This window comes from Gallinula chloropus, assembly GCF_964237585.1.
Source record: "Gallinula chloropus genome assembly, chromosome: 3".
Taxonomy (NCBI): Eukaryota; Metazoa; Chordata; class Aves; order Gruiformes; family Rallidae; genus Gallinula; species Gallinula chloropus.
Genome location: NC_140087.1, coordinates 38,874,306 through 38,898,793, shown reverse-complemented (window position 1 = coordinate 38,898,793; position 24,488 = coordinate 38,874,306). Strand labels below are relative to the sequence as shown.

Genomic DNA, 24,488 nt, shown 5'->3' with positions numbered 1-24,488 from the left:
ACCACTACTGCAGAGAAAGCAATGATGGCACGCTTTCTGAGAGGCCCTGGCTCAGGACATGCACGAGTCACTCTGTTCAAGAATACACTGAAGCATAAAAATACTATCCTAACCATGTGTCTTCTGAAAATGTAATCCAGTTATAAATAATAATTACATTGAAATGAATGCATCTTTCTCTCTCTTTTAAGGCTTCTAAGCATTTTACATTATTTTTCAGAACTGACTGTCACTCCACAGTGACCTTCCAGATTGGATCAAAAGGATTAGTCTGAAGAGTACTTAATAACTAAAGTTCACCCACAGATAAGACGCATGAAAGATTCGGCAAATCATTTAAACTTGAAAGTGGAATTAAATTTTTATAACCTTTGTTGAACTTTCTCAGTGGTGTCTTCCTTCCTCCATCTATTAAAAACATCAATACTGTTCTTGAAGTAGATCAGAGCAGGTGAATTCCCTCAAAGGCCCTAATCCACCTTTTTTCAGTTTCATTTATGTTACAGGGTTAGGGTTTTTAAGCTATTTCTTCCATTCTCTGACAGAGAACGGTGCTGCAGCAGAAACAAATGCAATACATAGAACTCAAGTATTTTTAGTGCCATTTCTGTGCAATTCTGTCAGCCTCAAGGAAGGCGAATGGCAATTCTGGCAACTGGTCATATGCTGGGGTGTTACATTTATCATCAAGGTCAATGAAACAGGGTCAGAAGCAAATTCCTAAAAAACAGTGAACCTTTTAATTTTCCTGATGAAAGAGCGAGGGCAGAATACATGGCAATGAATTTGATTTGCAAGTTAATTTCTACAGACAATTATTCCATTATGTTTTAATGCTTTATTTCACTTTTATTCCTTGTCTAGATTTGCCCATTCATGGGATTTGCTGTAGTTCTTCACTGGGCTATGTTACAAATCCGGGCATTCACACTCCTTTTCTTTTTTTTTCCTTTTTTTGGGGGACTTCTATACTCTAAATATTTAAAATATTAAAAAGCCAAAGACCTCTGAAATTTTTTGCAATGAGCTTACATGCAAGAGAATTTCAGCATAAAGAAAGAACTGCCTCAGTGAGTCAGCTGCATGGTTTCACATACTGACACTTAAATATCACACAAATACAAATAATTACTGGAGAAAACCCCTCCAATATTATGGTGCGAATAAAGTAGATGGATCATAGAACCACAGGAAGATTTAGGGTGGCAGTTACCTCAGAACTCATAGAATGATAGCTTAAAATATAGACCAACTTTCTTAGAGGCTTATCCAAGTAGAGTTTTGTAAATCCCAAAGGATGGGGCAACCATGGCTTTTTCTAGCACTTGGTTCTGTGTTTAACCACTCTTCCAGTGAACTTAAGTCTAATCAGATGCGACAAATAAACTCTATTGTTCATGAGGCAATGATATAACCTGACCAGCCAAAGAAGTCTTACCTGGGCATCGGGGAGTTTTGTGGGCCACAGCAGTACCACTGATAGGACGACCATTGGGAGTGACACACCAGCAGTATCCAGTGTAACTATGGCACTGAACCTGTTGGAAATGACATGAACCATGTGCAGCTTGTCAAACATATGTCTGTTATCCCACAGTGTTCATGACACGGCAATATAAAAGACTAGTCCAGCAAACTACATTGACAAACCTGGAACAATAAAGGACCTAATCTCAGTCCTACAAATGGTCATTTAGCATAAAAGAACAGCTTACTTAAAGCAATGTGTGGTAGGTCCTTCAGAATCCAATGGAAGAGAAAGCTATTGAAATATGTGGTTGTTTACATCCTATTTTAGAAGAGTGAGGCGCAGGTGTTATGAAAACCTCACAATGAAGCTCCTCAAGGGACACATAAACTGTTCCTGAAGCAAGCAATCTCAAGCTTTTTTCCACATAGAGAACATATTGTTCCACCCACTGAAGGAGCAGGACAGAGTGCTTCTGCCAGCATTATTCATATCCAAAGCTGTCAGGAAGGAAACTCTTGGAATTTGTGTTAGAAATCAATTGCATTATATTTCCTGAGGGCCAATATCACTTCCTTTATAATGTGGATTGTCTTCTGCATAGCTTCACAAGTGTAATGCGGTACAGAGGAAGAAGAAGGTGATCTTGATTGGGATATATATCACAAGGCAAGCCTCTTAACTGAGTCGCTCTAAATCCCATGACCTAACCTAAAGTAATTTAGTCTCAGACCATATGCCTGTGCAGAAATTCAGCTGAGAATAGGGATGAATCCTGCATGATTCATACTTTAGCACAGAGATACGGACTCTGGTCATAAGATTTCTGGTTGGGATCAGGAACAGATCTGAAATTCCAAGCATTTTAACATCTAATGAGTATTCAGGGGGCTACCAGAATGACTCAGATGCTTCAGCCTAGACGAACAGGGAGTGTACTATATGAACAATAGTAACATTTGGCTATTTGCTGGCCAACTCTGAAAAAAATAACAAGGACGCAGCATAAAACATGAATTTTCCTTCCATTTTTAAAATCAGTGTTATCATAAATTACATTTCATTTTGAAATTACATTTCACTTCATTAGGTTTGTCTCTTATTCATCCTCTGCGAACACACATGTTCTGACTTTCCAGCCATGCTAAATACTAAATGAAAATTTTTCAACCTGACTATATGTGCCATCATCATTGCATTCTGGGATAAACACTTGTTGAAATTCCTTGCGAGCTTGTTCCTGGGTGTATTTCCTCTCAGCCACACATCTGGAAACATCTAGAGAAAATGAGAAGACAAGTAAGTTGGACAATGCAATATAAAGAATTAAGAAAAAGGAAGAAGGATCTGGAAGGCACATAAAAGAATGGGAATTACAATCAAGGAAAATGTACAATCACTTCACTTTTTTAGGAAACAAAACCAAGGGAGTAATTTCTAGGCAGTATTGTCCTAATTCACATTATTCACTTGCACGATAGTATAATTTTTTCCTGAGTATCATGCGTGAATCACTAGTATAATCATCTTCTTCCCACCTGTGGTTGTTTAACCTTTAAGTTCTTTTGGTTTGCCAAAATGTGCTCAGGCTGCCAGGCAGAGTAAATAAAACTGAAATGTTGTGACCATAAAGATGAGAGGCCACAAAGTGAAGCACAGAGGGGAAGGACATCCCTTCTCCAGCTTTCCTGTAGGCCCCTTCAGATACCAGGAGGCTGGTTTAAAGTCCCTAGAGCCTTCTCTTCTCCAGGCTGAACAAGCCCAACTCTCTCAGCGTGTCCTTATAAGACAGGTACTCCAGAGCTCTGGACTCACTCCAACAGTTCTGTCTTTCTTATACTGGAGACCACAGAGGTGGATTCAGTACTCCAGGTAAGGTATCTCAAGAACTTAGGAGAGTGCCAAAATAATCTTTTTTGACCCGCTAGTCATGCTGGTTTTGATGCAGACTGGGATATGGTTGGCTTTCTGGGCTGCAAGTGCACAGTCTTGGATCATGTTCAGCTTTTCTTCAAACACCCTCAAGTCCTTCTCCTTGGGGCTACTCTCAATCCATTCTCTGTCCAGCCCGTAGCTGTACTTGGTACTGTGCCAACCCATGTGCAGGACCTTGCACTTGGCTTCGTTGAACTTCATGCAGTTTGCGTGGACCCATCTCTCTAACCTGTCAAGGCTACTTGGTACTGCTCTCCATCCAAGGCAAGGCAGCAAACTATATAGCCTTAATTTAGTAGAGTTTCTATAGTTTAATATATAAAAATACATATACAACATTTCATTTAGGAAGCCAAAGGGTAGGAAAAGACACATACCAAATACATTCTTTTGTTTAAAAACACTACAGATGTTAGCATGTTGCTGATGATTCAGGGCCTGGAGCATCTCCCCTATGAGGAAAGGCTGAGTAAGTTGGGACTGTTCAGCCTTGAGAAGGTAAGACTAAGGGGGGACCTAATTAAAGTTTATAATTATCTTAAGTATGGGATGCAGGGGGAATCAGCCAGCTCCTTTTCAGTGGTCTGTGGAGACAGGACAAGGGGCAATGGCTACAAGTTGGAGCACAGGAAGTTCCGCACCAACATGCAGAAAAACTTTTTCACAGTGAGGGTGACAGAGCCCTGGGACAGGCTGCCCAGGGAGGTGGTGGAGTCTCCTTCTCTGGAGATATTCAAGACCCGCCTGGACGCCTATCTGAGTGATATGTCCTAGGGAGCTGCTCTGGCAGGGGGGTTGGACCCGATGATCTCTCGAAGTCCCTTCCAACCCCTACAATTCTATGATGCAGAATCAATACTTCAGGATCTGCCTGCTTGAGCTACTCAGTTTCACAAAAAATGAGAATAGCAGACAAGCTTAAGGTAATATTAATGATTTCAAGATGTGACTATAACATCTGAATTAGAATGATCTCAGGCGTACAAGCAGAGAATTTTGCTGCTCCTGGTCCCTGCTTTGTTTAAAGACTGATTGACCTTAACTGGCTTGTTCCATTCTAGGCCTAAAACTGTCCAGCAACTACTAGTGAGAGAGGGGTGGGGTGGTGATTTGTGAATGTGCAGTTCATAGAAAGTATGGTGAGAGACTTTCATTCATGCAAGTTGCACACTGAACATAATCTGAACGAGGCAATACTTGTCACTTCCCAATTTGATACCAGCATAGGTTTTCTCACCTAAAAACTTCCAGGAGCATACAGGTGAGGCAGCTAAGTTCCCAATCCCCCAAACACCCTCTCTTGTGCCAGTATTATCCAGATACACATGCACAGAAACACACAGAAGCTTGGTACAACTGCAGAAGTCCTTTGTACAAGATCAATCCACTGGTCATCTCCACCAAGGTTTGGACAACTCACCTGGGAACATTAGCATAAAAATATTCCCTTTGAGTCCTAGGCTATCGACTGTGAAAGCACAGCATAATGAGGACAGAAACTAGTCCTCAGCATCTGCATCCTACAGTCAAATGTATGGCCCTTTAATTCTAAGCTTGGTATTGATTTCCCTTCTGGTCTTAGATTTATGTGCACTACCTTCTGTGCATTAGTTTACTCTTCTCACTGGAGCATTATGAGAGTTCATGTTGGTAAAAAGCCCAAAATAAAAGTTGTTTTACTTTGAAAACTCTGTTTCTGTCTTGAAAAACCTTAATCTCATTATGCTGTTTCAGGAGGGCTATTCAGAGAGATGCAATGATGCCTAAAATGGACAGAAAAGTTCACTCATCTAGAAACACGACAAAAATAATAAGGAACTTAATTCATCTGTACTCTCATACTTCACTGACTTGTTTCATCAAGGGAAAATTATAGCCAATGTACTGTGCAGCTCAGGTAAAGTCTGTTCATGTATGCATTGCCAAAGATTTTGTGGAGGAAAAAAAAAGAAAAGAAGAAACATTTTAAGCTAGCTTTAGTGTCGTAAGCCTTCTTCTGAGCATGGTTTGGTTATACAGTACTTAATAACATGTGGTTTTAATGTAGCTAGTATTTTAACTGAAAATAAATCACTCCTTTGTTGGACCTCTGTCCTTGTTTTTCTAGAATGACATGTGGTTTAAATGTCTAAAAGGAAAGTGATATAAATTCCATCACATAAGGTTGCTGGTATAGTACCAGCAGTACTGTAAATTATCTCCAATATTTGAATTATCATAAAAACATGCTGAGAAGATCTCCAAAACTGTCCACCAGTTATTCCTAAACAGCCTGATGCTCTAAAGGCCTCCTATTTATGAATAGTCTAATACACTTTAAAATCAACAATGATAGAATTTAGTGGAATATAAAATTTATGTTTGAGGCCTTATTTTGTATTATATAACCATGGAAACATTTAAAAGCTCTTGGATATTGCTGTGCTTCAGTACACCCAAAATAATCCCATGAGGAAGATCTCTTATCAAATTAAGCATCTGTAACTGTGTATAGTCAAAACATTATTTATTCCTAGTTCTGTTTTTTTTGTTTCACCAAGGTATTGCCACAGGGGATTAGCTATGACACAGAGATGTGGTCCAAACCTGATAGAAGAAATGTAATATGGTGGTCAAGATAAAAAGAAGACTTATAAAAACGTTCTTCCTCAGAATACTAATGAACTTTAGATTTTTTTAATTCAGAAGAGCTAAATTCCTTCCAAGTAAAACATCACTGAAGGCAAGTTACATTTTTTATAATAAATTCATAACATTATGCAATATTCCTCTCTGTACTGGTTGCAATACCTACTGTGCAACTTCAAACAAATTTTCTAAAGGAAAAGAATTCATGATATTTAAGTAAAGTAACATTTATGTAAAGTAACAGCTGAAAAAGAACAAGAAAATTAATTTTTCCCATGACTGGGAGAAAGGCTGAAACATGAGCTCACATCAAAGAAGCAGACATGGGAGAGATACAGGAGATGCAGCTCCTAATAGGCCAAATCATAGAATGGCATGGGTTGGAAGGGACCCCATGGATCATAGAGCTCCAACCTCCCTGCCACAGGCAGGGACACCAACCTCCAGCCTGGATCTACACAAGGTTGCCCAGGGACCCATCCAACCTGGCCTTGAACACCTCCAGGGATGGGGCATCCACTACTCTGGGCAGCCTGTTCCAGAACCTCACCACTCTTTCTGTAAAAAACTTCCTCCTAAGATCTAATCTAAACCTTCCTTCCTTTAGTTTTAATCCATTCCCCCTTGTCCTGCCATTGTCTATCCCTTTAAAAAGTTGAATCCCCTCCTGCTTATAAGCTCCCTTCAGGTACTGGAAGGCTGCAATGAGGACCCCCTGCAGCCTTCTCTTCTCCAGGCTGAACAAGCCCAGTTCCCTCAGCCTCTCTTCGTAGGGGAGGTGCTCCAGCCCTCTAATCATCTTCGTGGCCCTCCTCTGAACCCTCTCCAACAGTTCTATATCTTTCTTGTATTGGGGGCCCCAGACCTGGACACAGGACTCCAGATGGGGCCTCATGAGGGCAGAGTAGAGAGGGACAATCACCTCCCTGTCCCTGCTGGCCACCCCTCTTCTGATGGAGCCCAGGATACCATTGGCCTTGTGAGCTGCAAGAGCACACTGCTGGCTCATGTTAAGTTTCTCATCTACCAGAATCCCCAAGTCCTTCTCAGCAGGGCTCCTCTCCAGGAGCTCTTCTCCCAGGCTGTATCTGTGTCTGGGATTCTTCCGGCCCATGTGCAACACCTTACACTTGGCAGTGTTGAACCTCATTAGGTTCCCTCGGGCCCATCTTTCCAGCCTGTCAAGATCCCTCTGGATGGCTTCCTTGCCTTCTAGGGTGTCGACCACACCACTCAGCTTGGTGTCATCCGCAAACTTGCTGAGGGTGCACTCAATTCCATCACCGATGTCATTGATAAAGATGTTAAAGAGCACCGGTCCCAAGACAGACCCCTGGGGGACACCGCTTGTCACTGGCCCCCACCCATTGACCACCACCCTTTGGCTATGGTCTGTTAACCAGTTTCTTATCCACTGGATGGTCCACCCATCAAATCCACATCTCTCCAATTTAGAGATAAGGATGTGGTGGGGGACTGTGTCAAAGGCCTTGCACAAGTCCAGTAGACGACATCAGTTGCCTTCCCTTTACCGATGCTGTCACTCCATCATAGAAAGTCACCAGATTGGTAAGGCACGACCTTCCCTTGGTGAAGCCGTGCTGGCTGTCCTGGATCACATGCTCTTCCCTCATGTGCTCCAATATGTCATCCAGGAGGATCTGTTCCATGATCTTCCCAGGCACAGAGGTGAGGCTCACCAGCCTGTAATTCCCTGGGTCTTCCTTGCTCCCTTTCTTATAAATGGGAGTGACATGACCTTTTTTCCAGTCCCCAGGGACAGGAAAAATTTTGACAGCCACAATTTTTCAAATATGATGGAGAGCAGCTCAGCAACCACATCAGCAGCTCCTTCAGGACCCTGGGATGCATGTCATCCGGCCCCATAGACTTGTAGACATTCAGTCTCCTGAGGCGGTCACGGACTTGCTCTGCTCTTACAGTGGGGGGGGATCTGCTCCCCAGTTCCCACCTAGAGTTCTAGGGGTGCAAGGTTCTGGGACTTGAGAATTATGAGAATCCTGGCTGCCAGAGAAGACCAAGGCAAAGAACTCATTCAGTACCTCAGCCTTCTCCTCATCAGTTGCAGCCAATTCTCCTTTCTCCTTTACCAGAAGCCAGTGATGGGTGAGATCCTAATACATAGGGAAACAAACCTTCCGCACAAGTGTAACTAGTGAAGATGACTCACAGGGATCACAAATTGGTGGTATGAATCTGGGCTTAAGTTGCTTGCCAGAAGGAGGTTTATAGGAACAATGACATCTAAGAAGACACCAGTGAAGTCTCCCACATAGAGATTCCACTTTCTTCTGTATCTAGAACAGGAATAATTCAGATCAGGGGGGACCTTGATTATTTTGAAATGAAGACTGAGAATGAAAGGTGGTGAGACTTAACTGGTACTTCTGTGCGAATTAATCGCCACAGATTTGATTTTTATCATCATGGACCCTGACCAAAGCAGGCAAAACTCTTTTGGGGCTAATGGTGTCACACTTGTGACAACCAACCTGAGAGCAGAGGGTACTCCAGTCTCAAGGTGATGAAAGGATGAAAAGCACTGATGTACAATGCTGTGCATCACTGGAAGAAGTCAGCCTTGTTTCACTGTTATGTTGGATTCCTAGCTCTAAAAATAAGAAAAGCTTTTTTTTTTTAAATCTGTTTTTGTTTAAACTTTTGGAATCATCTAGCGGAAAAATAAGGGGCTTGAATCTGTTACTGGTTTCTGACTAGAATTCCCACTATGCTTTACTTCCCTCCCTAGCTTAAGTATTAATATGGGAATCAGCAGGCTCAAGCCAGACTCTGGTGACCTGCTGAAAAGACCTTTTGGTTCTAAGACCTGTAAAAAGCTGGCTGAAATGAGACCTTAATTGCATATACTCAGACAATGGCAAAAATTAATTTTCCAGATATGGATGCTCAGCTGTAATTTTGAATTATTTCAATGACTGACTCAGTAAGACTTTATCCTCTCAACTCCAAGTTAAGTGGGCTTTTAAAAATACCAGAAACTTGCTGGGAAGAAAAGTTCTCCTGGCGTAGAAGCTAAGTGTGAAGAGGCATGCGTTTACCTTAAATCAGTTCACTTGCTGCCAAACTGGCCTGATATATGGCTCAATGTATTTTAGCACAGTACATTGGCCAGTGTGTTGATTATACCTCTGTGAATTAGCACCAGGGCTGCAAAGGCAGCTAGAGGTTTAAGACAACAAATACATCTTCGGGTGTTAAAAAAAAGATGACAAAAATGGGTGCATGGGAGCGGACAGAAATACACAGAACTGAGGAGTTGTTGCTGTTTGGGCAGGTCTTTCTGAAGTACTCTGGTCACTATTCTGGCTTCTGGAACAGAGGAAGGCCACAAGTGAAATACAAAGCCATCTTAACTCTGTACTAAAATTCTGTACACAGTAGGGAAGACTTGCAGCTATGAAGTGGCAGCAATAGACTGCTGCTGCCCAATCCAGAACCAGATTCTGACCTGTGCGGCACCTGGGAGCACAGGACTTCCTGCAACAGCACTAAAATTAACAGGAAAATGCAGTACCCAAGGAAATTCTCTAACAGCCTCACAACCAGCACAATACTGACTTGGAACTAATCTTATTTTATACCTTATTTCCAACACTATGGTACCAAAACCACTGAGCTTCAGGGGAAAAAAAAAAGAAAACATCCATCAACTTCAACTCTGGTGTCTAATCCTTAAATACTACATTACACAGAGAGAAGTTTATTACTGCAAAGTAGAAGTTTATCTTTGAAATAATGACACAAACTCATCGAGGGTGTAAATACCATCTCTAAAGTGACATTTAATACAATTGAATTTACAGCAACTTTGAGGCTCCACAGGGAGATCTAACCCAGATTCTCTCATGGAAAAGTAAAAGGCTTGCCAGAAGAGTAGATAAATCTCCCGCAAAGATTTAGATTTAGTTCATCCGGCATTTCTTGGTTTGATATATACTCCAGTAAGAATAAAAGTACCTTTCCCAGTCCCAATACACTGAGCAGACATTGCTTGCTTTCAAAGAGATTACTGTGACACAGGCTTGTTATGCATTTATGCATAAAATGCACTTCAGTTTATTTAGTTATTTTATTGTAGATGAAATATCCCACTGAACAGATCAGAAACATTTACTACTTTGTTAAAACTACTTATATAAAGTGGTTGAACTTATTAATTTGAAGAAAAAGTTCCCTTGAGGCTTTTCCACAGATACTTAGCTGTTCTCATACTAAAGAGAAAGCTTTTCTAAAGTCATGTCAATGTCAACAAGCAGATACATAATCCAAATACCTCTCAGTTTCTCTGTAGGTATTCCTTATTGCCCATTCACTATGATAGAATACCTACATACACTTACTTGTTCTTAAATCTGGACATATACAGTGTATCAGGCTGTTTAAAGTTGGTTATTCACCTAAGCACTTCACTGAATTGTCTCAACTGAATTTTCTTCTCCTTCTGTATTCCTTTCCCATTGCTATACCCTTTTGCTTATTGGTATTCATGTAAGTCTGAATTTGTAGTTAATTTAGAAAAAAAATGTTTTACTCAGAGCACAACACACAATTTGGTTTATATGGTATAAAATACTCATAACATGAATATTTTCTACGATATTTGACTTGGGCAACATCCATCCAAAAGAGCTGATCGCACCTAACAACAAAGCATACAAATAGCTGCAGCCTCTAGTGAGAGGAAATGCGTAGTAGACTATATGTGCTCAAAGCTTCAGTTTCAAAGACGCAGATATGATTAGCCTCTTGGGTTGGAAGGGATGTCAGCACTGACATTTAGCCTGACACAGCCATAAAATAAAGGCTTGCTGCTTCGTGACAAGAGCTAGCCAAGCCTTTCACTATTTATTTTTATTGCGGCATTCTGGACTCAAAGAAAACAGCAGGGCAGTCTCAGTCTTAGCCTAAACTCTCCTCTATAGGCATCTAACAGAGGCAGGCAGTGTGGGGGTTCATTTTTTTTTTTCCTTTTTTTTACATTTTGCAACCACCCAGCAATGTAGATAGCTAAGCTTCAAGATAAAATAAGGAATGTTGTGCTGGATTCCTTCTTAGTACAATAGTGTTTCTCTTGACTTGCTAACAGTCATATTTGGAGAGATACAGTCTGATTACAGCTGAATCAAGCATTCAATTTTTTTCCCAGAAGTTTTCTTTTCAAATAAACCCAAAACAAACTGATACCACTTCTCAACACATTCTCATTTTAATACACTTTTTCCCAAACAATAAAAAACTAAAGTTGCAGCTTTCTGATATTTTACATACCAAAAGATAGACTAGGCTTTCTGAGCAGAACAGAGATTTGATAGTTTGGAGAAGTCTTATATCAGCCCATTTATAATACTTGCATTAAAAATCTGAGAAGGCTTGCAGCTATTTGTGGTTCCTAATCTTCAGCACAGTATTACTGCTTTTGCACTAACGGTTTCTACCTCACTTGCTTTCAGATATACATTTTTATATTAAGCCTGAAATTTAAATTGAGAATACGGGAGCAGAAATGAAAACTCCACAAACCAAAGGGAAAAAAGATTACTTTCATACAATTGTAGTAGTGCATATTTGAATCTTAAAAGATGGAGCCTAAAAATGCCCTTACATATCTTGCTTCTGTGCAATCTTTGGCATATTCTGCTTGCAGAAATATATCAATAAAAATACAGTATTTTTCAAACAGATAAATTTCATCTCCAGCAAATTGTGGATACTCTTGTGCTGTGTTCCATGTATCAGTACACAAATTTAAGAGAGCAAAGGATATTCCACAAAAAATATTCCAAACATACTTAAAACTTTGTCCACCCCCCTTAAAAACCTACTACGAAGCATAATCTAAACCAACTCTGCTTCCTTTCAGAGACTACATAAATTATGACTTCTGTATGTGGATCTGTTTTCTTCACTGAGATGTTGAATATTTTGGTTCTCAAATTAATACAGTGGCTTGATACATAACAGCTTGACACGTAACATAACTGAAGACTCAAAACCAAAATGAGATTGGGGCTGAACACTGTATTAAGATTGCCAGCATTACGGTCTGGATACCTACAGTTATCCTACACATTAAACGCAGTTTCTACAGTTAGAAAGTATGTCTGAAAAATGAGGAAACAGCTCCTAGCTACAAGTATTTTACGACAAAAATCTGCCCTATATTCAATATTTTCCCAGGTTTCTTTGCACAAAAAACCCCAAATTTATACTACATCTTTATACATTCTCAATACCTTTTTTCCCAAATAATAAAATTAACTCTGCATCTTTTTTCTTTTTTTTTCTCCCTCAAAATGAGAAAAAGAGACAAGGGAGAGTTGAAGAGAGGTGAAAACTCCTCTACTTTCAGTCTGCAGACTGTAAGCTCTCAGTGTGTGTTCAGGATTATTTTACAGTCTGCCACCTTGGTCCAGCACCGCTGCTTTCACTCATTTCATTTAGGAAATGAACCAAACCTACCCACTACATCTTTCTCTCTGAAAAAAAAAATCTCAGGAGCATGTTCTTCCTCCCAAAGGAAAGTCCACAGGGCTGCCTTCCAGCAGCAAGTGGACTGGCCAAGCTGATGTCCCTGCACAGGCTCTGACATAAGGGATGTCCTCACATACTATGAGCTCACATCCAGCTTACAGGCAAACCTGAGCTCGAGGGCAGCCTCCACGGGGATACAGGCTAAGGTGTGCACTCAGAAACCATGTCCAGCATTTACAACACAGTTCTTTAGTTAAGGGTCAACAGTGAAGTTTCTCCAAGGAATGCTTAGACTCATCAATTATGCGACCAAAATTAATTTATAAGCCCAAAACAACAATTGGCCAGCAATGTCCTCCTTTCTGTTTACAAAAAGGGAAAAAATCATATCCTCATGTTTACTGAAGGGTAGAAAGGTACCTTAATTTGTACCATGTGAAACTATTTAAGCATGTCCTTCATTCATTCATTCACTCATTGTGCTAATAGTTCAAACGAGAGAAACTTTCCAGTATTGCTGAAACCCCCTTTTCAAAGGAACCAATGCTGAGTGTCTCTCTCTTTAAGGGAAGTAACTAGCAAATAGTAAAATACCTCTTTATGGGAAATTCCACTCATATTTTGATATGCTTCACTTTTTTATATGAATTGTGAGAATGAAGATAGTACCTTTTGTTATGTCTATGATAGCCCATAAAAGAATGGCATTTTTAAACATCCAGGCTCTTTAAGACACCATAAATGAATTAAGCTAAACATGTGCTATCTAGGGTTTCCAATAGAGAAAGGGGATCTACACAGTTATAGAACAACAATGACACTACTGTGTGCGACACGAAGCAGCAAGGCCCTGCTGGGGCCACCTCCTCAAATACTGAATACATACCCTAGGTGCCAGCCAGACTAAATGCCAAGCCTATCATGACTTAAATACTGCCATGTGCAAAGCTCCTTACATTGCCATGTTGAGGACGAATGGCTGTGAGATGCATCCCAAGCCCAGTTTATGTTACCTGTAACCCCATGTTGGTGCTACACAATGACAGTGAAGTAAGGAAACATGAAGCAAGTTGGTAGTTGGCAATTTTACAGCAATCAACAGTTTGTAGCAAACCTCAAGGAATTGAAAGACTCTTATTTTAGTGATGTATTGATAGGGAACCCAAGAAATCCAAGCTGGTTTTCAAGAACTGTAGGTTAGGGCAGAGGTACAATGGCCTGTACATGTGAATTTGTTTTTCTATTGCTGACAATGTCAGAACACCAAATATTATTCTGAGATACTTGCTTAATGCATTCAGAATAATAGTCTCCAATGCCCTAATTTCAGTCCTGGTACATTCACTAAAAGCAAACTGCGAAAAGGAACAAGTATTCTTAATGTTATTTAAAGTACAAGAAGAAAAATAGAAGAAAAAAAGAGAAAAGGAAAAAGTTATTTTTGAGTTCATTAACCTGCAATACTTGCAGACCACTCCCAGGGCAAACTCTAGTTAAACCAACAGGAACCCCTCTCAGCTAATTTTAAGAGGGACATTGCCATCAGAGATAGAGGCTTTTTTGTTCAAGTCAAAGATTTCCAGTAGCCACAGACATCCAAATTCCAGTCACAGGCATTGCACATGCTCTTCAGCTTCCCCCGACAAGCTGCCTAAATCTCAGCAAACATTCATATAAAGATCTTATAAAAAGTTCAAACTGCCCCAGAGGACCTACGGTGCCACCTATTCCAAATTCACCCTTACGCCATGAGCAAAACTGCAAATGGAACTGCTGCTGGCAAATAGTTCACTTGATGGTCTATAGAGAAAAAAAACTGTGGTCCCTCCTACTAGACACTCCTGTTACAGACACTTCTCACTTTAAACAAGATGCAATCAGCTAGGAAACTTTCTATGTTTGGGACCTGAAGCTGCTGAGATGGGACATAAAAAGCTGTCCTAGGGGAACTCAGAAAAACTCCATTGATCCTGTAGGAAAATCAACCTCAAAAATGTGGATGTTCATCTACAGTTCGTGCAGGTTATTAGAGACCTCTGAAACTGCAAAAGCAGGCTAGAATTTTTACAAGATTGTAACTTCCTATAGCATTTCCAAGCTTAGAAATAGGATTCCAGCACTGCCAGAAGGGGACTTCAAAAAAAAAAAGTTATAACGTTTTGTGCCGTCTTCAGAAAAGGCCTTTTTCAGAACAGCCTATTTTGATGCTTATTTTGTCAAAGGTGAGTTGCTCTTCAGAACTGAAAAGCATCTTCATACATTTTAAGTGACTGAAACCAAATAGATGAGACAACTGTTGAGAACAGGTAAGGAGAAAAAAAGATAGTCAATCTCAATTTGGCTTTCTCAGGGAAAAAGACACAGAGAAAGGTGCCCTAGTCTGGTGGTGCTTATAACTCACTTGTGAACACGTAAACAGGAAATTATACACTTAAGAGTATTCCAAAGGTTATCAATGTGAAATGTCAAGGTGTTTAGATTTCTCTTGAACAAACTGAACCAAACAAATAGCTGGTCACCATGTTTTCAACTAATTAAAACATATTTAATTTTCAGACAATATTTTTGCAAGGTGAACAGAGATTTTTACCTGAAGAGAGGAGGAGACAGACACAGACATAGGACTGCCTTTTCTGATAAACAATGGATGAATATCAGATGCAGATTTGAAGTTGTGAATCCTACACCCATAGGAAAAGAGAATCATCTCTTTTCTCTCTTTGTAACTTCCACATGCAAGCATGAATCTGTTTTTCCCCTTTTCCCATATTAGCAACCTCAAAAACTTTTTTCATATGAGGTGGAGGTGCAGTGGGGTGTCTGGTTTTTAGGTTGGGTATTTTGGGGGAGTGGGAGGGGAAGGAGCAGATAAACATATGCAAAAGGATTTACTTTCATTCCAACATGGAATAAAATCAACTTCTGAAACCTTGAAAGTTGTCCTGAAATGGAACCATCACTTTTTGGTTAGCCCAAATAAAACAACCCTCTGCTCTTTGGTCAAGCATCACCTGCAACAACAAATTTCACCACTCAAAAGTAGCTGGCTCAAAAGGTCTTAATCCTTAGCTCTTTTAGGATTTCCTTAGCTCTTTCAGAAGAATGTTTGATGAGACTATCAAAAGTAGCTCTAAGTAATGCTAAAATTGAAACTGCAGCTAGGCCAGTGAATCGTCTTTTTCTTCTCTAAAACTTGTTTTCACAGCTTGAAATATTTCTGGTGATTACAGTCACGGGTAAGAAACAAGACACTGGTCACTTCAATATTTAAAACTGATTTAATAAGAAATACTATGAAAAAGTAAAACTAAAAGAGCACTGGTCTCTTGGTGAGTATTAACCAAGTATAGTATTGGCAATCATGCATCTATTGCCAGTCAAAGGAAAAAACATCTTTTTATTGTTAAAGTGATGTTTGCATTCGTTTAATTGAAAGATTAAAAGCATTGGATTGATGAGGGCATGTGTGTACTTGTTATTAGCAATACTTAAGCTGCCTCAGGTGTCTAATTCCAAGTCTACAATTGTACTGACATACTACTCATTAATAAATAAACAGCAACTGAGCATTTCTCCAAATAGTAGTTGTTGACTGCAGAAAAAAATTGCCCACTTTGCTGGGGACACAGTCAGTAGGACAACTCAATGCATCTTTATTAAAAAAATTCCTTGCAGATGACATTGTCAATATGGTAAAAGGAAAAAACAATAAAGAAAAATATTCAGTAACACAAATTTCCATAAATGTGTGTAACACTGTAAAGTATAAAATGAACAAACACAAAGTGCACAATAATTCTGTCGTTCATGAGTGTAACAAAAGCTTTGGCTCAGGTAGCTTCATTATGTTATCCTTGGTCACAAAAGTAAATAGATCCATCAGCTAATACAATGGCTTATTATGAAAGGGCTGAAGAATGAGCGTAGTGTTTCATCTAGGCAGAAGATGAGACAGAATGTCTCTTTGAAGCAGCCTTGATGCTTCAGAGGTTTGCTGGAGCTAATGGAGAGAGATGATGTGGAAAATTGCCTCCTAGAGGTTGAATCAGTGTGGTCCCTGGGGTTTTCTTACATACATATACACCCCGCCTCTCTCTTTTGGACAGAGAGAAAGGGAAAGTAAATCTTTATGACCACTGCTATTCTTACATTCCAGAGAAGCTCATTATGTTGGGGATCACCCTACACTTCAGTAAGGAGCTGTGTTAATTAGCATTAGATAAAGTGAAAATACTTTATCCATACTGGAACTGAAGTGGTAGGGTTGAGTGTCACAGTTTCTCTAAACAGAGGTCAGAAGTAAGAGAGCGGATGATGCCAGCAGGAATGGCCTGTGTGGGTCAATTCATTGACTTTCAGAACTACGCTATTTGAGGTTTTATGCAACTTTCAGTTATGTAAAAAGAAAAAAAAAATCGTGTAATTTCTACATACTTCTGTTGGGGCATTATATTTTTTAATAACAACAGAACAGTAACCAGTTTGATTTTTTCTTTTTCCACCCTCTAACTAAAGGATTCCAATTGCGAAACACAGGACTGAACTTGACCATCTCTAATTCAAAATACTAAACTGCAGTAGACAAGAAACCAAAGGGAGATAACAATCTTGAGAGTTACTCTGAGCCTACCAATGATATGGTCCTTCAGAACAAGGACCTAACCTTACAATTTCCTTAATAGTGATTTATTATAGAGTAAGTGGGCGTGGGAGTCATATTTTTGCTGATGGATAAAGATTAATTTCTCTTTATGTAGCATATTTTTATAGAACTAATAGGATGGTTTTCAATGCACAGACATTTTAGAAAGACTATTTGAAATCTACTGCTTTTCATTATGGTCAAGAGAAACTTTAATTTGCTCACCTTTGCAGTTGCCCCGATAGGCTATTTCCAGCTGAGGGTCTTTGCATTTTGCTCGCTGAAATTCACACCGGGACAGAAAAGTTCTTCCATCAGATGCACAGAGTGATTTCTGAGGGGAACCTGCACAGTCCAGGCTGCATTCTCTGTCTTTGTCTTGGTCCACTCTCAAGAACTAGAAAAAAATAAATTAATGCTGTAGGCATGCTATTCCCCTGTGAGGGATGCTCTGTGATCCCCTTCACAGGAAGGCAGATAAATGTTACCCAAACCCGAATTTTTTGCCTTATTAACCTATTCAAATAATAGACACATTTTATCTGGGGATATTCATCTGCTGCTTCCAAAGGGTAGCAACCACAACATTTCTGTAACACATACTAGATCCACTGTCACAATTAGAAATCTCTGAATCTCCTTCAACAATTACAAAGCTGAAAACAGCAGGCTGGAGTCTTTAGAGCAAAACCAGAAGGGATGGCAGAAATACTCTTCACAACAAAAATGAGACAGCAATGGGAATTCATCTGTTCTATTAATTAGGCATTAACCAGTCTACAATAAAAGATTGAAAAGTCTACTCTAAGATCCAAATGGGACTTTAAACATTAATACAGACCTAAAATTATATTCATAATGTGTCCAATAGCGGCAGCACAAGAGCCCTGATGAGCAAATGAGTTAGGTAGGAGAATGTGAAGCACGTTATGAAACTCAACAGACCATTTAGTCTTGCAGTGGTCATATTCAAAATCTAAACACTCCTCAATAAAACAGAAGCGTCAGGTATATTTTATAGAAATATTTGCATTTGTGCATATGCTTACATATAAAAATATATGTCCAAATTGAAGGTGGAAATGTTACAGCTTGGAATTTTTCCGCTGTGATGATTCATATCACGCATGACGGAGTCTGAGGTGTCATTCCAAAGCACCCCCACCACCCACGAGCAGAAACGACAAAACCCAAATCAGGCTGCGTGCAAAACAGTCTGAAGTGAAATAGTTTTATTTAAAATGTTACAATCAACAAAACCCGAGTGCTTTTCAGAGCCTGTTCTGAGCCCTGGCATGGGTTGCCCATAGCTGTAATCCTTTCAGGGGTGTCCCTGCCAAAGAATGGGCTGCCCATGGGCTACAGTCACTGAGCTTGTCTTTGGGACAGTGTGAGTCACCTGTGGGCTACATTATTTTTATTCTGGACTGATATAGGTCAGTTCATGTTCTTCTTTCACACCTGAGAACCCTTCAAGCCCCCTGCTACCCAAACCTGTCAGCACTGCCCGCTGCACCACACACTCTGCCTTTATCAGAAATCCAATCTTCTCCTCCAGAAGACAGAGAGTGGGCATAGGCTGACAGAAGTAATTTATGTTGTTCCCATTATGTATTTCAATGCAGGCTCCCCTTTCTAGTTCTGCCACAAAGCCACACTGAACCTGGCCTAACTGTTCATCCCTGCACGCCCAAGATTGTACGCATGGCCAATGAGTTTGGCATCGTCCTTGGAATGGTGAAAAGTAGGAGGTGCTCACCCTGAAACACTGCCAAAAAACCTAACTGGTCTGATGTCACTGCATGGTAGCCAAAACCAAAGGTCGTACTTTACCTTCTGAGTTCCTGAAAAACAGGGATTAAGAAGGAGGTGACCTCAATCCTTGGATGCATTTCTCTATTATTTTGCTGTTTGTGAGTAAGCAGAAAATTCAGCAAGGCATATAGATACCAGGACATAATAATTCTTCCAAGCATTAAAAGATATCTGAAGAAAGGTCTTCATCCAGCTGAAGCACTAGTTTAATTGGGGCTATTTCATCATCATAAACCTCAGGTTCAGAAAATTTTGAACTTCAGATTTGAAAGAGACTAATAGGAGGAAAATTCCAAGTAAAGGAAGAGGACAAAGAGTAGTATTTGAGCAGGAAAGAATAGTACATGCTAAAAAAAATTAAAAACCCATTTGCTACATACAGTTTCCCTGCATTTTATTACACACTGAGTCATAAATTTCTGTAATCTTCATACTTAAACTGTAGTCTATTTGCATTTCCTATCACTTCATGTGAGGAAATACAGATGCCTTTCTGGAGACTATGCATGCAAATGGAGAGACAACCTCAAGAGTACTACTTTGAAATAGTCATGTGGCTTAATTTTGACCAGACTTTTTATGTTTGAGTGGCACAGTGACATAAAAAGGAAAGCTTCCTTTTCCCTAATATTTTTGAGCAATTTTTCATTTTTAATAATAATTACTACACAAACTCTAAACCTTTATTCCTGAAATTTAGTTATAGAGCTTCAGAAGTAGAGATGTTCCTTGCCTTCTCCCCCCACCCCCGCCTTCACTGCTATTTTGCAGATCCTTTTTGCTGACAGAAACTGATAATTAGTTGAGCTGAGTGGGAAAGGAGAAAAACTGAAGCCACCTCCCTTTACTTGCAAAACAAGCCATAATGAAGACAGGTTTCTGTGATTCCAATCAATCTACAAATCATGCTGGTGTCCAGGGCCTGATGAGGTGCCCTGACAAGCTGCAGCACAGGGGCCCTGGTGAGGTTCCCCAAGCATCCCTTCATTGCCTGGGAGGCATCTACAAGACTCCAGAGCTTCAGGCCTAGCTAGGGCTGTGAAAAGGACATTTCAATTAAAAATGGACCACATGGGGCCTCTGGCAGAAAAACTGAACCCAGTCCCCCACTTCTGCCTCAGACTCCTCCTGTGGCTTTCCTGATGGCAAGTCAAGCGATACCCCCCTTCCTATTCTGTGAAGTAAGGATGTCAGTACAGCCTTTCTGTGTGTGTAAGACTACCCCCTGTAACAGCTAGGCACTTTGCCACCCCTCATTTATCCTCAGCAACATCCCCGTTGAGCAGAGAATTATTTTTCAGAAGCACAGGAAGGCTTCATGACCCTCAGAAAATCATGTGGTACATAGGGAACTGAACCCAGGCATCAGAAAAAAACTTCACGCAGAGCAACAGTCTAGCCTGTGTCCCATTTTTCTCCCAGGCTTTCCTCATCTCCTCTGTTTTGAATTGCTGCAGGGGTTACGACGGGTATGCCTGATCGCAGTGGACAAACCACAGTAACACAGTGGACAGAAAATCCCCTTAATCGTCTGAGGAACAAAATGCACTCCCTTGAGAATGTGATAGTTCACAGATAAAGCTATATTTTAAAGGGCATTTATCCAAAGTGTTTTATTTAAGTATTTTATTATTTCAAAGCCTTAGAGGAGATTAGGGTAAATTATGGGTTCAAGGATATTCAAGCAACCTGGAAAAGCAGAGGATGAAGACATACCCAGGAGACAAAACCACTTGAATAGATGGTTGGTTAGCGAAGCCTCACTGGAGAATTTGGGTTGTACATTAGAACAGTTTCCATCAGGCTAGTGTAACTGTGCAACTGAAGAGCAGGAAGGACAAAAAGGCAAGTAACTGTGAGAAAAGATAGCATACAGGAGAGACTAGCAAATTACTTCTAAAAATAAAGATAGAAAATATTTTACTGACATTCAGAAAATACTTCATTGTTATCTTTGTTACAGCAACACAAGATGATAGAAGTCCAAATCAGTATTGCTTGCTCAAATGTAGCCAAAGAAATAGATAAATATGTCAAAACTAATAGAAATGCTGAAATAAGTAAGGGCTATGGGATTTCTCATGGGATTTACTATTTGTTTAAATAGAAACAAGCAGAGTCTGTGACACAAAAACTCATGATTGATGCTCATCTTAGAGCTGTACCTTACTGTGAAAATATTCCCTTTGATTAAAACAGGACAATTTAGAGGAAGAAAAAGATAGTTTTGGATGGACCAGAAGGTGACTCACTCTGAATACTGGTTCATCTATTTCTGTCTTTAAGTTCATTTAACAAGCAATCCTGTGATTGTACAAACGTGATTCACTGAAAGACAAGCTTAAAGCGGCATTTTTATTGAATGCTGGTAGCAACTGAGATGAAGCCAAGTTGACCAACCTGAAATGGAACTATTTTGTAAAACCAGCAAAAGCTGGACAATTATGGTTAAACCTTATTAAAAAGCAAACCACTTTTAACGGAGAGGTGTTCCTGCCCTAATAATACAGAAACCAGCCTAGTCAAGTTTCAGAAAATTGTTTTCAACTACAAATTTGAGCTTATGCTACAGATTAACAGGCATGACTCCTCAAGTAGAGTAGCTTTAATTTATCTTCTGCTTTACATTCTAGTATCATTAAAAAATTCAGAGTCTCAAATTTATTTCAGCCTTTACAAAGCATTATACCTGACAACATGCAATTTCTAAGGAAGGGGCCTGCTGATACATACTAGGAACTGTTTTAAATTCTCATGTAGTATTTCTGAAAAGAGAGGTAAAAGGAATATACCTGGAAAATTCTTGCTTATTAAGTTTACCTCAGTTAATAAAACTGAAGTCCCTATAAACTGTGTTTACCCACTTGACAAATAAAAGCATTGAAAAAAAAATTATTTACTGTCCTGTGTTTCAAGCACCACAGATTTCCAGTATTTTCCTTCAAATTTCAATACTGTTAATACTCTGTTAATAGCCTGTTAAGGCTCTTAATACTGTTTGAAATGTGGTCCCCTGTAGCATCAGCAGTCCCAGCAATCTTTCATCCCTCTTAGTGGAGTTTGGAAACACTAGAATTGTCAGAGCATGAATGAGTAGATAGCTGAAACCTTTCTTATACTGGGTTCAGTTATTTTTACTCTTCTTTATCTTCCAACTTTGTTCTTGTCTCTGGTCACAAACCTGGATGCTTATTTCCTCAACCACAAGCACTATGTTGCAGTCCATGGCAAAGAATTTCCAGTACCTCTAGACTAGGCATTTGATGGTTTATTTACTGTACAATTAAACCATTTATCAAGATAAAATGTCCCTAAACCTGTCCGCTGCTATAGCATAACACGTATTTTCTCTTTACCTTACACTATCCACTCACACAGAGATTCAGTGTCATTCCCTCTGGTCTACACCCTACAGTCACATCACCACTGGGACAGAGGAGGTCTTCAGATGAAACAGTCACGTGCACATTTGTCCATTCCCAATGCACAAAACTGGGATCCCACCATCGGCAGCACAGAGACCCACCCACTCAGGTCACAGAGTATACTGGGAGAAAAACAGTGTATGGCTCGAGATCAACAACCAGACGCACCTACAAGCCGAACTGCCAGTGCAAGAAAGCAGAAACGTGGAGATCAGTGCTACAGTCTGGCCACAGGCCGCTCAGGCATTTCCCTCCAGTGGGGAAACAGCTGACGACAGATGCTTTTAGGCCGAGGTGTAAAAAGTAGCAATTAAATCTGGCTCACAGCCTTTTAAACAGTAATGGGAAACACTACTCAACATGTCACAATACAGCGTGCAGCTGTCAATTATCTTTGGTCAGAGGACACTCTCTGATTAATCTGAGGAAGACAAGGGAGAGTTCTCCAACTTCTTTTTGTTGTGGGGCTTTTTGGGGATTTTCTTTGTTTTATTTGGGCCACCTTAACTCGAAGCAAGCTTCCTTGCAGCCCTGCAGTGACATCCTTAGCACAGGCTGCACAGAAGGCCAACTCAAAGCAACCTATGCTGAACCTGTTTTCACTTTGCCCTAATATAAGTTTTCTTACTACAGCTGAAGACCCAGAAACATCTTCTTTCCTGTCTGTGGAGAGAAATTCCATGCTCTTCTGTCCCCGCTGACAAGCAGTTAAACACACTGCCAACAGGTTTTTATACTGTTACTTCTTGTGGACCCCTTATAATTGACATACAGACTTTCCCTCTGACCGAGTGAGAGCTACTGCTTCAGAAGCTACAGTGACACCCAAGCTTGCTTACAAAACAAGAGAGTAACACCTCATCTTGGGGGGCTGAAGGCCAAAAAGGCCTAAAAAAGAAGCAGAAGAGAATAGATGGATCCTAGACATCTCTGTTTTGCTTGGAAAAGCCTAGTGCAGACTATTCCTTTGAAAGGCAATTACTTTATCCTGCATCTGGTTACTGTAAGATGTTGAATAGAACGGTCTGACTTTCCTGCTGCTGGCACGGGAGGTCTGCGAACAAACTATGGACCAGAGCACTCTAAAGTGGCTCTGGGCTTCAGGCTTCGTGCTGTTGAAAAATGTGCTGATTTACAGTGATTTATGTAGCCATGCTGCTCCTGTCTGATAGCTGCCTGAAGGGCAGATGTAAAAATCTCCAGGCTAGAAATATTTTGTTCCATCTCAGCTCATATACAATGGGAAAATGCGCTAGACAATAGTTATACATATGTGTGTTGGTGTGTGTATATATATATACACACACACCACTGTACATACATACCCACAGATGCAGGCTATAATAAGCAAAGTTGTATTCCCGTGCACATTTCAGACAAAAGCAATGATGTTTAAATATCAACATGCTGCAGTTGGTCTTAGAGAGCACACTAGCTAGTCCACCTCCTTTACTAAAACACCATTAATTTTTTCAATATTTATTTAATCACTCTTCTGTGAAGGAATTAAGCTGATCATACACCTACAGAACAAACTCTACTCTCATCCCAATACTATCAAAAAAGCATGCAACTCTAGCGCTGAAATGTATGGAAAAACCTGAGTTCTCCTTATTCTTACTATCAAGTTATTTAGGACAGTACCAGAAAATACCTTCAAAGTGACAACTCTGTATAACTGCTGTACTTAACCTAACTTGAACAGCTTAGTTCACCTTGCACTGTCCCACTGGAGCAAAAAAACAGTCCTTTATGACTCAGGACAAACCCAGAGCTGCCTCCTTTAAATTGTGACCACCTTCTTTTTCCAGACATACAGGACATTGCCATTAAGGCTAAGCTTGCACAAAAGAATTTACACATAAAGACATCATGCACAGCACTAGTAAGATACCATGCTGATGAGCTAGAGCAGGCCCACTCCTGCTGTAACAGTGGGCAAGGTCATTTGCACTTACAGCAAAAAACTTTATCAAAACATTTCTGTGTCTCTTCTCAATGGTAAAGGTTCTCAGTGTAAATCAGAATCTTTCCATTACATTCCACTAGCAGTCAAGTGAGC

General features: G+C 40.1%; 1 protein-coding gene across 2 annotated transcripts in view; it reads right to left on the bottom strand.

Moving 5' to 3' along the window:
• The window catches only part of SMOC2 (SPARC related modular calcium binding 2), a gene marked incomplete at its 3' end in the record, with an annotated part of 141,916 nt that overhangs the window by 81,049 nt on the left and 36,379 nt on the right, over positions 1-24,488 (bottom strand). For both annotated transcript variants that reach the window (XM_084261495.1, XM_084261494.1), the window contains exons 2-4: positions 17,412-17,583; positions 2,640-2,746; positions 1,439-1,538 (exon numbers count right to left, since the gene is read on the bottom strand). In XM_084261495.1, the coding sequence (XP_084117621.1) occupies positions 1,439-1,538; positions 2,640-2,746; positions 17,412-17,583 (379 nt within the window). The remainder of the gene's footprint in view (positions 1-1,438; positions 1,539-2,639; positions 2,747-17,411; positions 17,584-24,488) is intronic.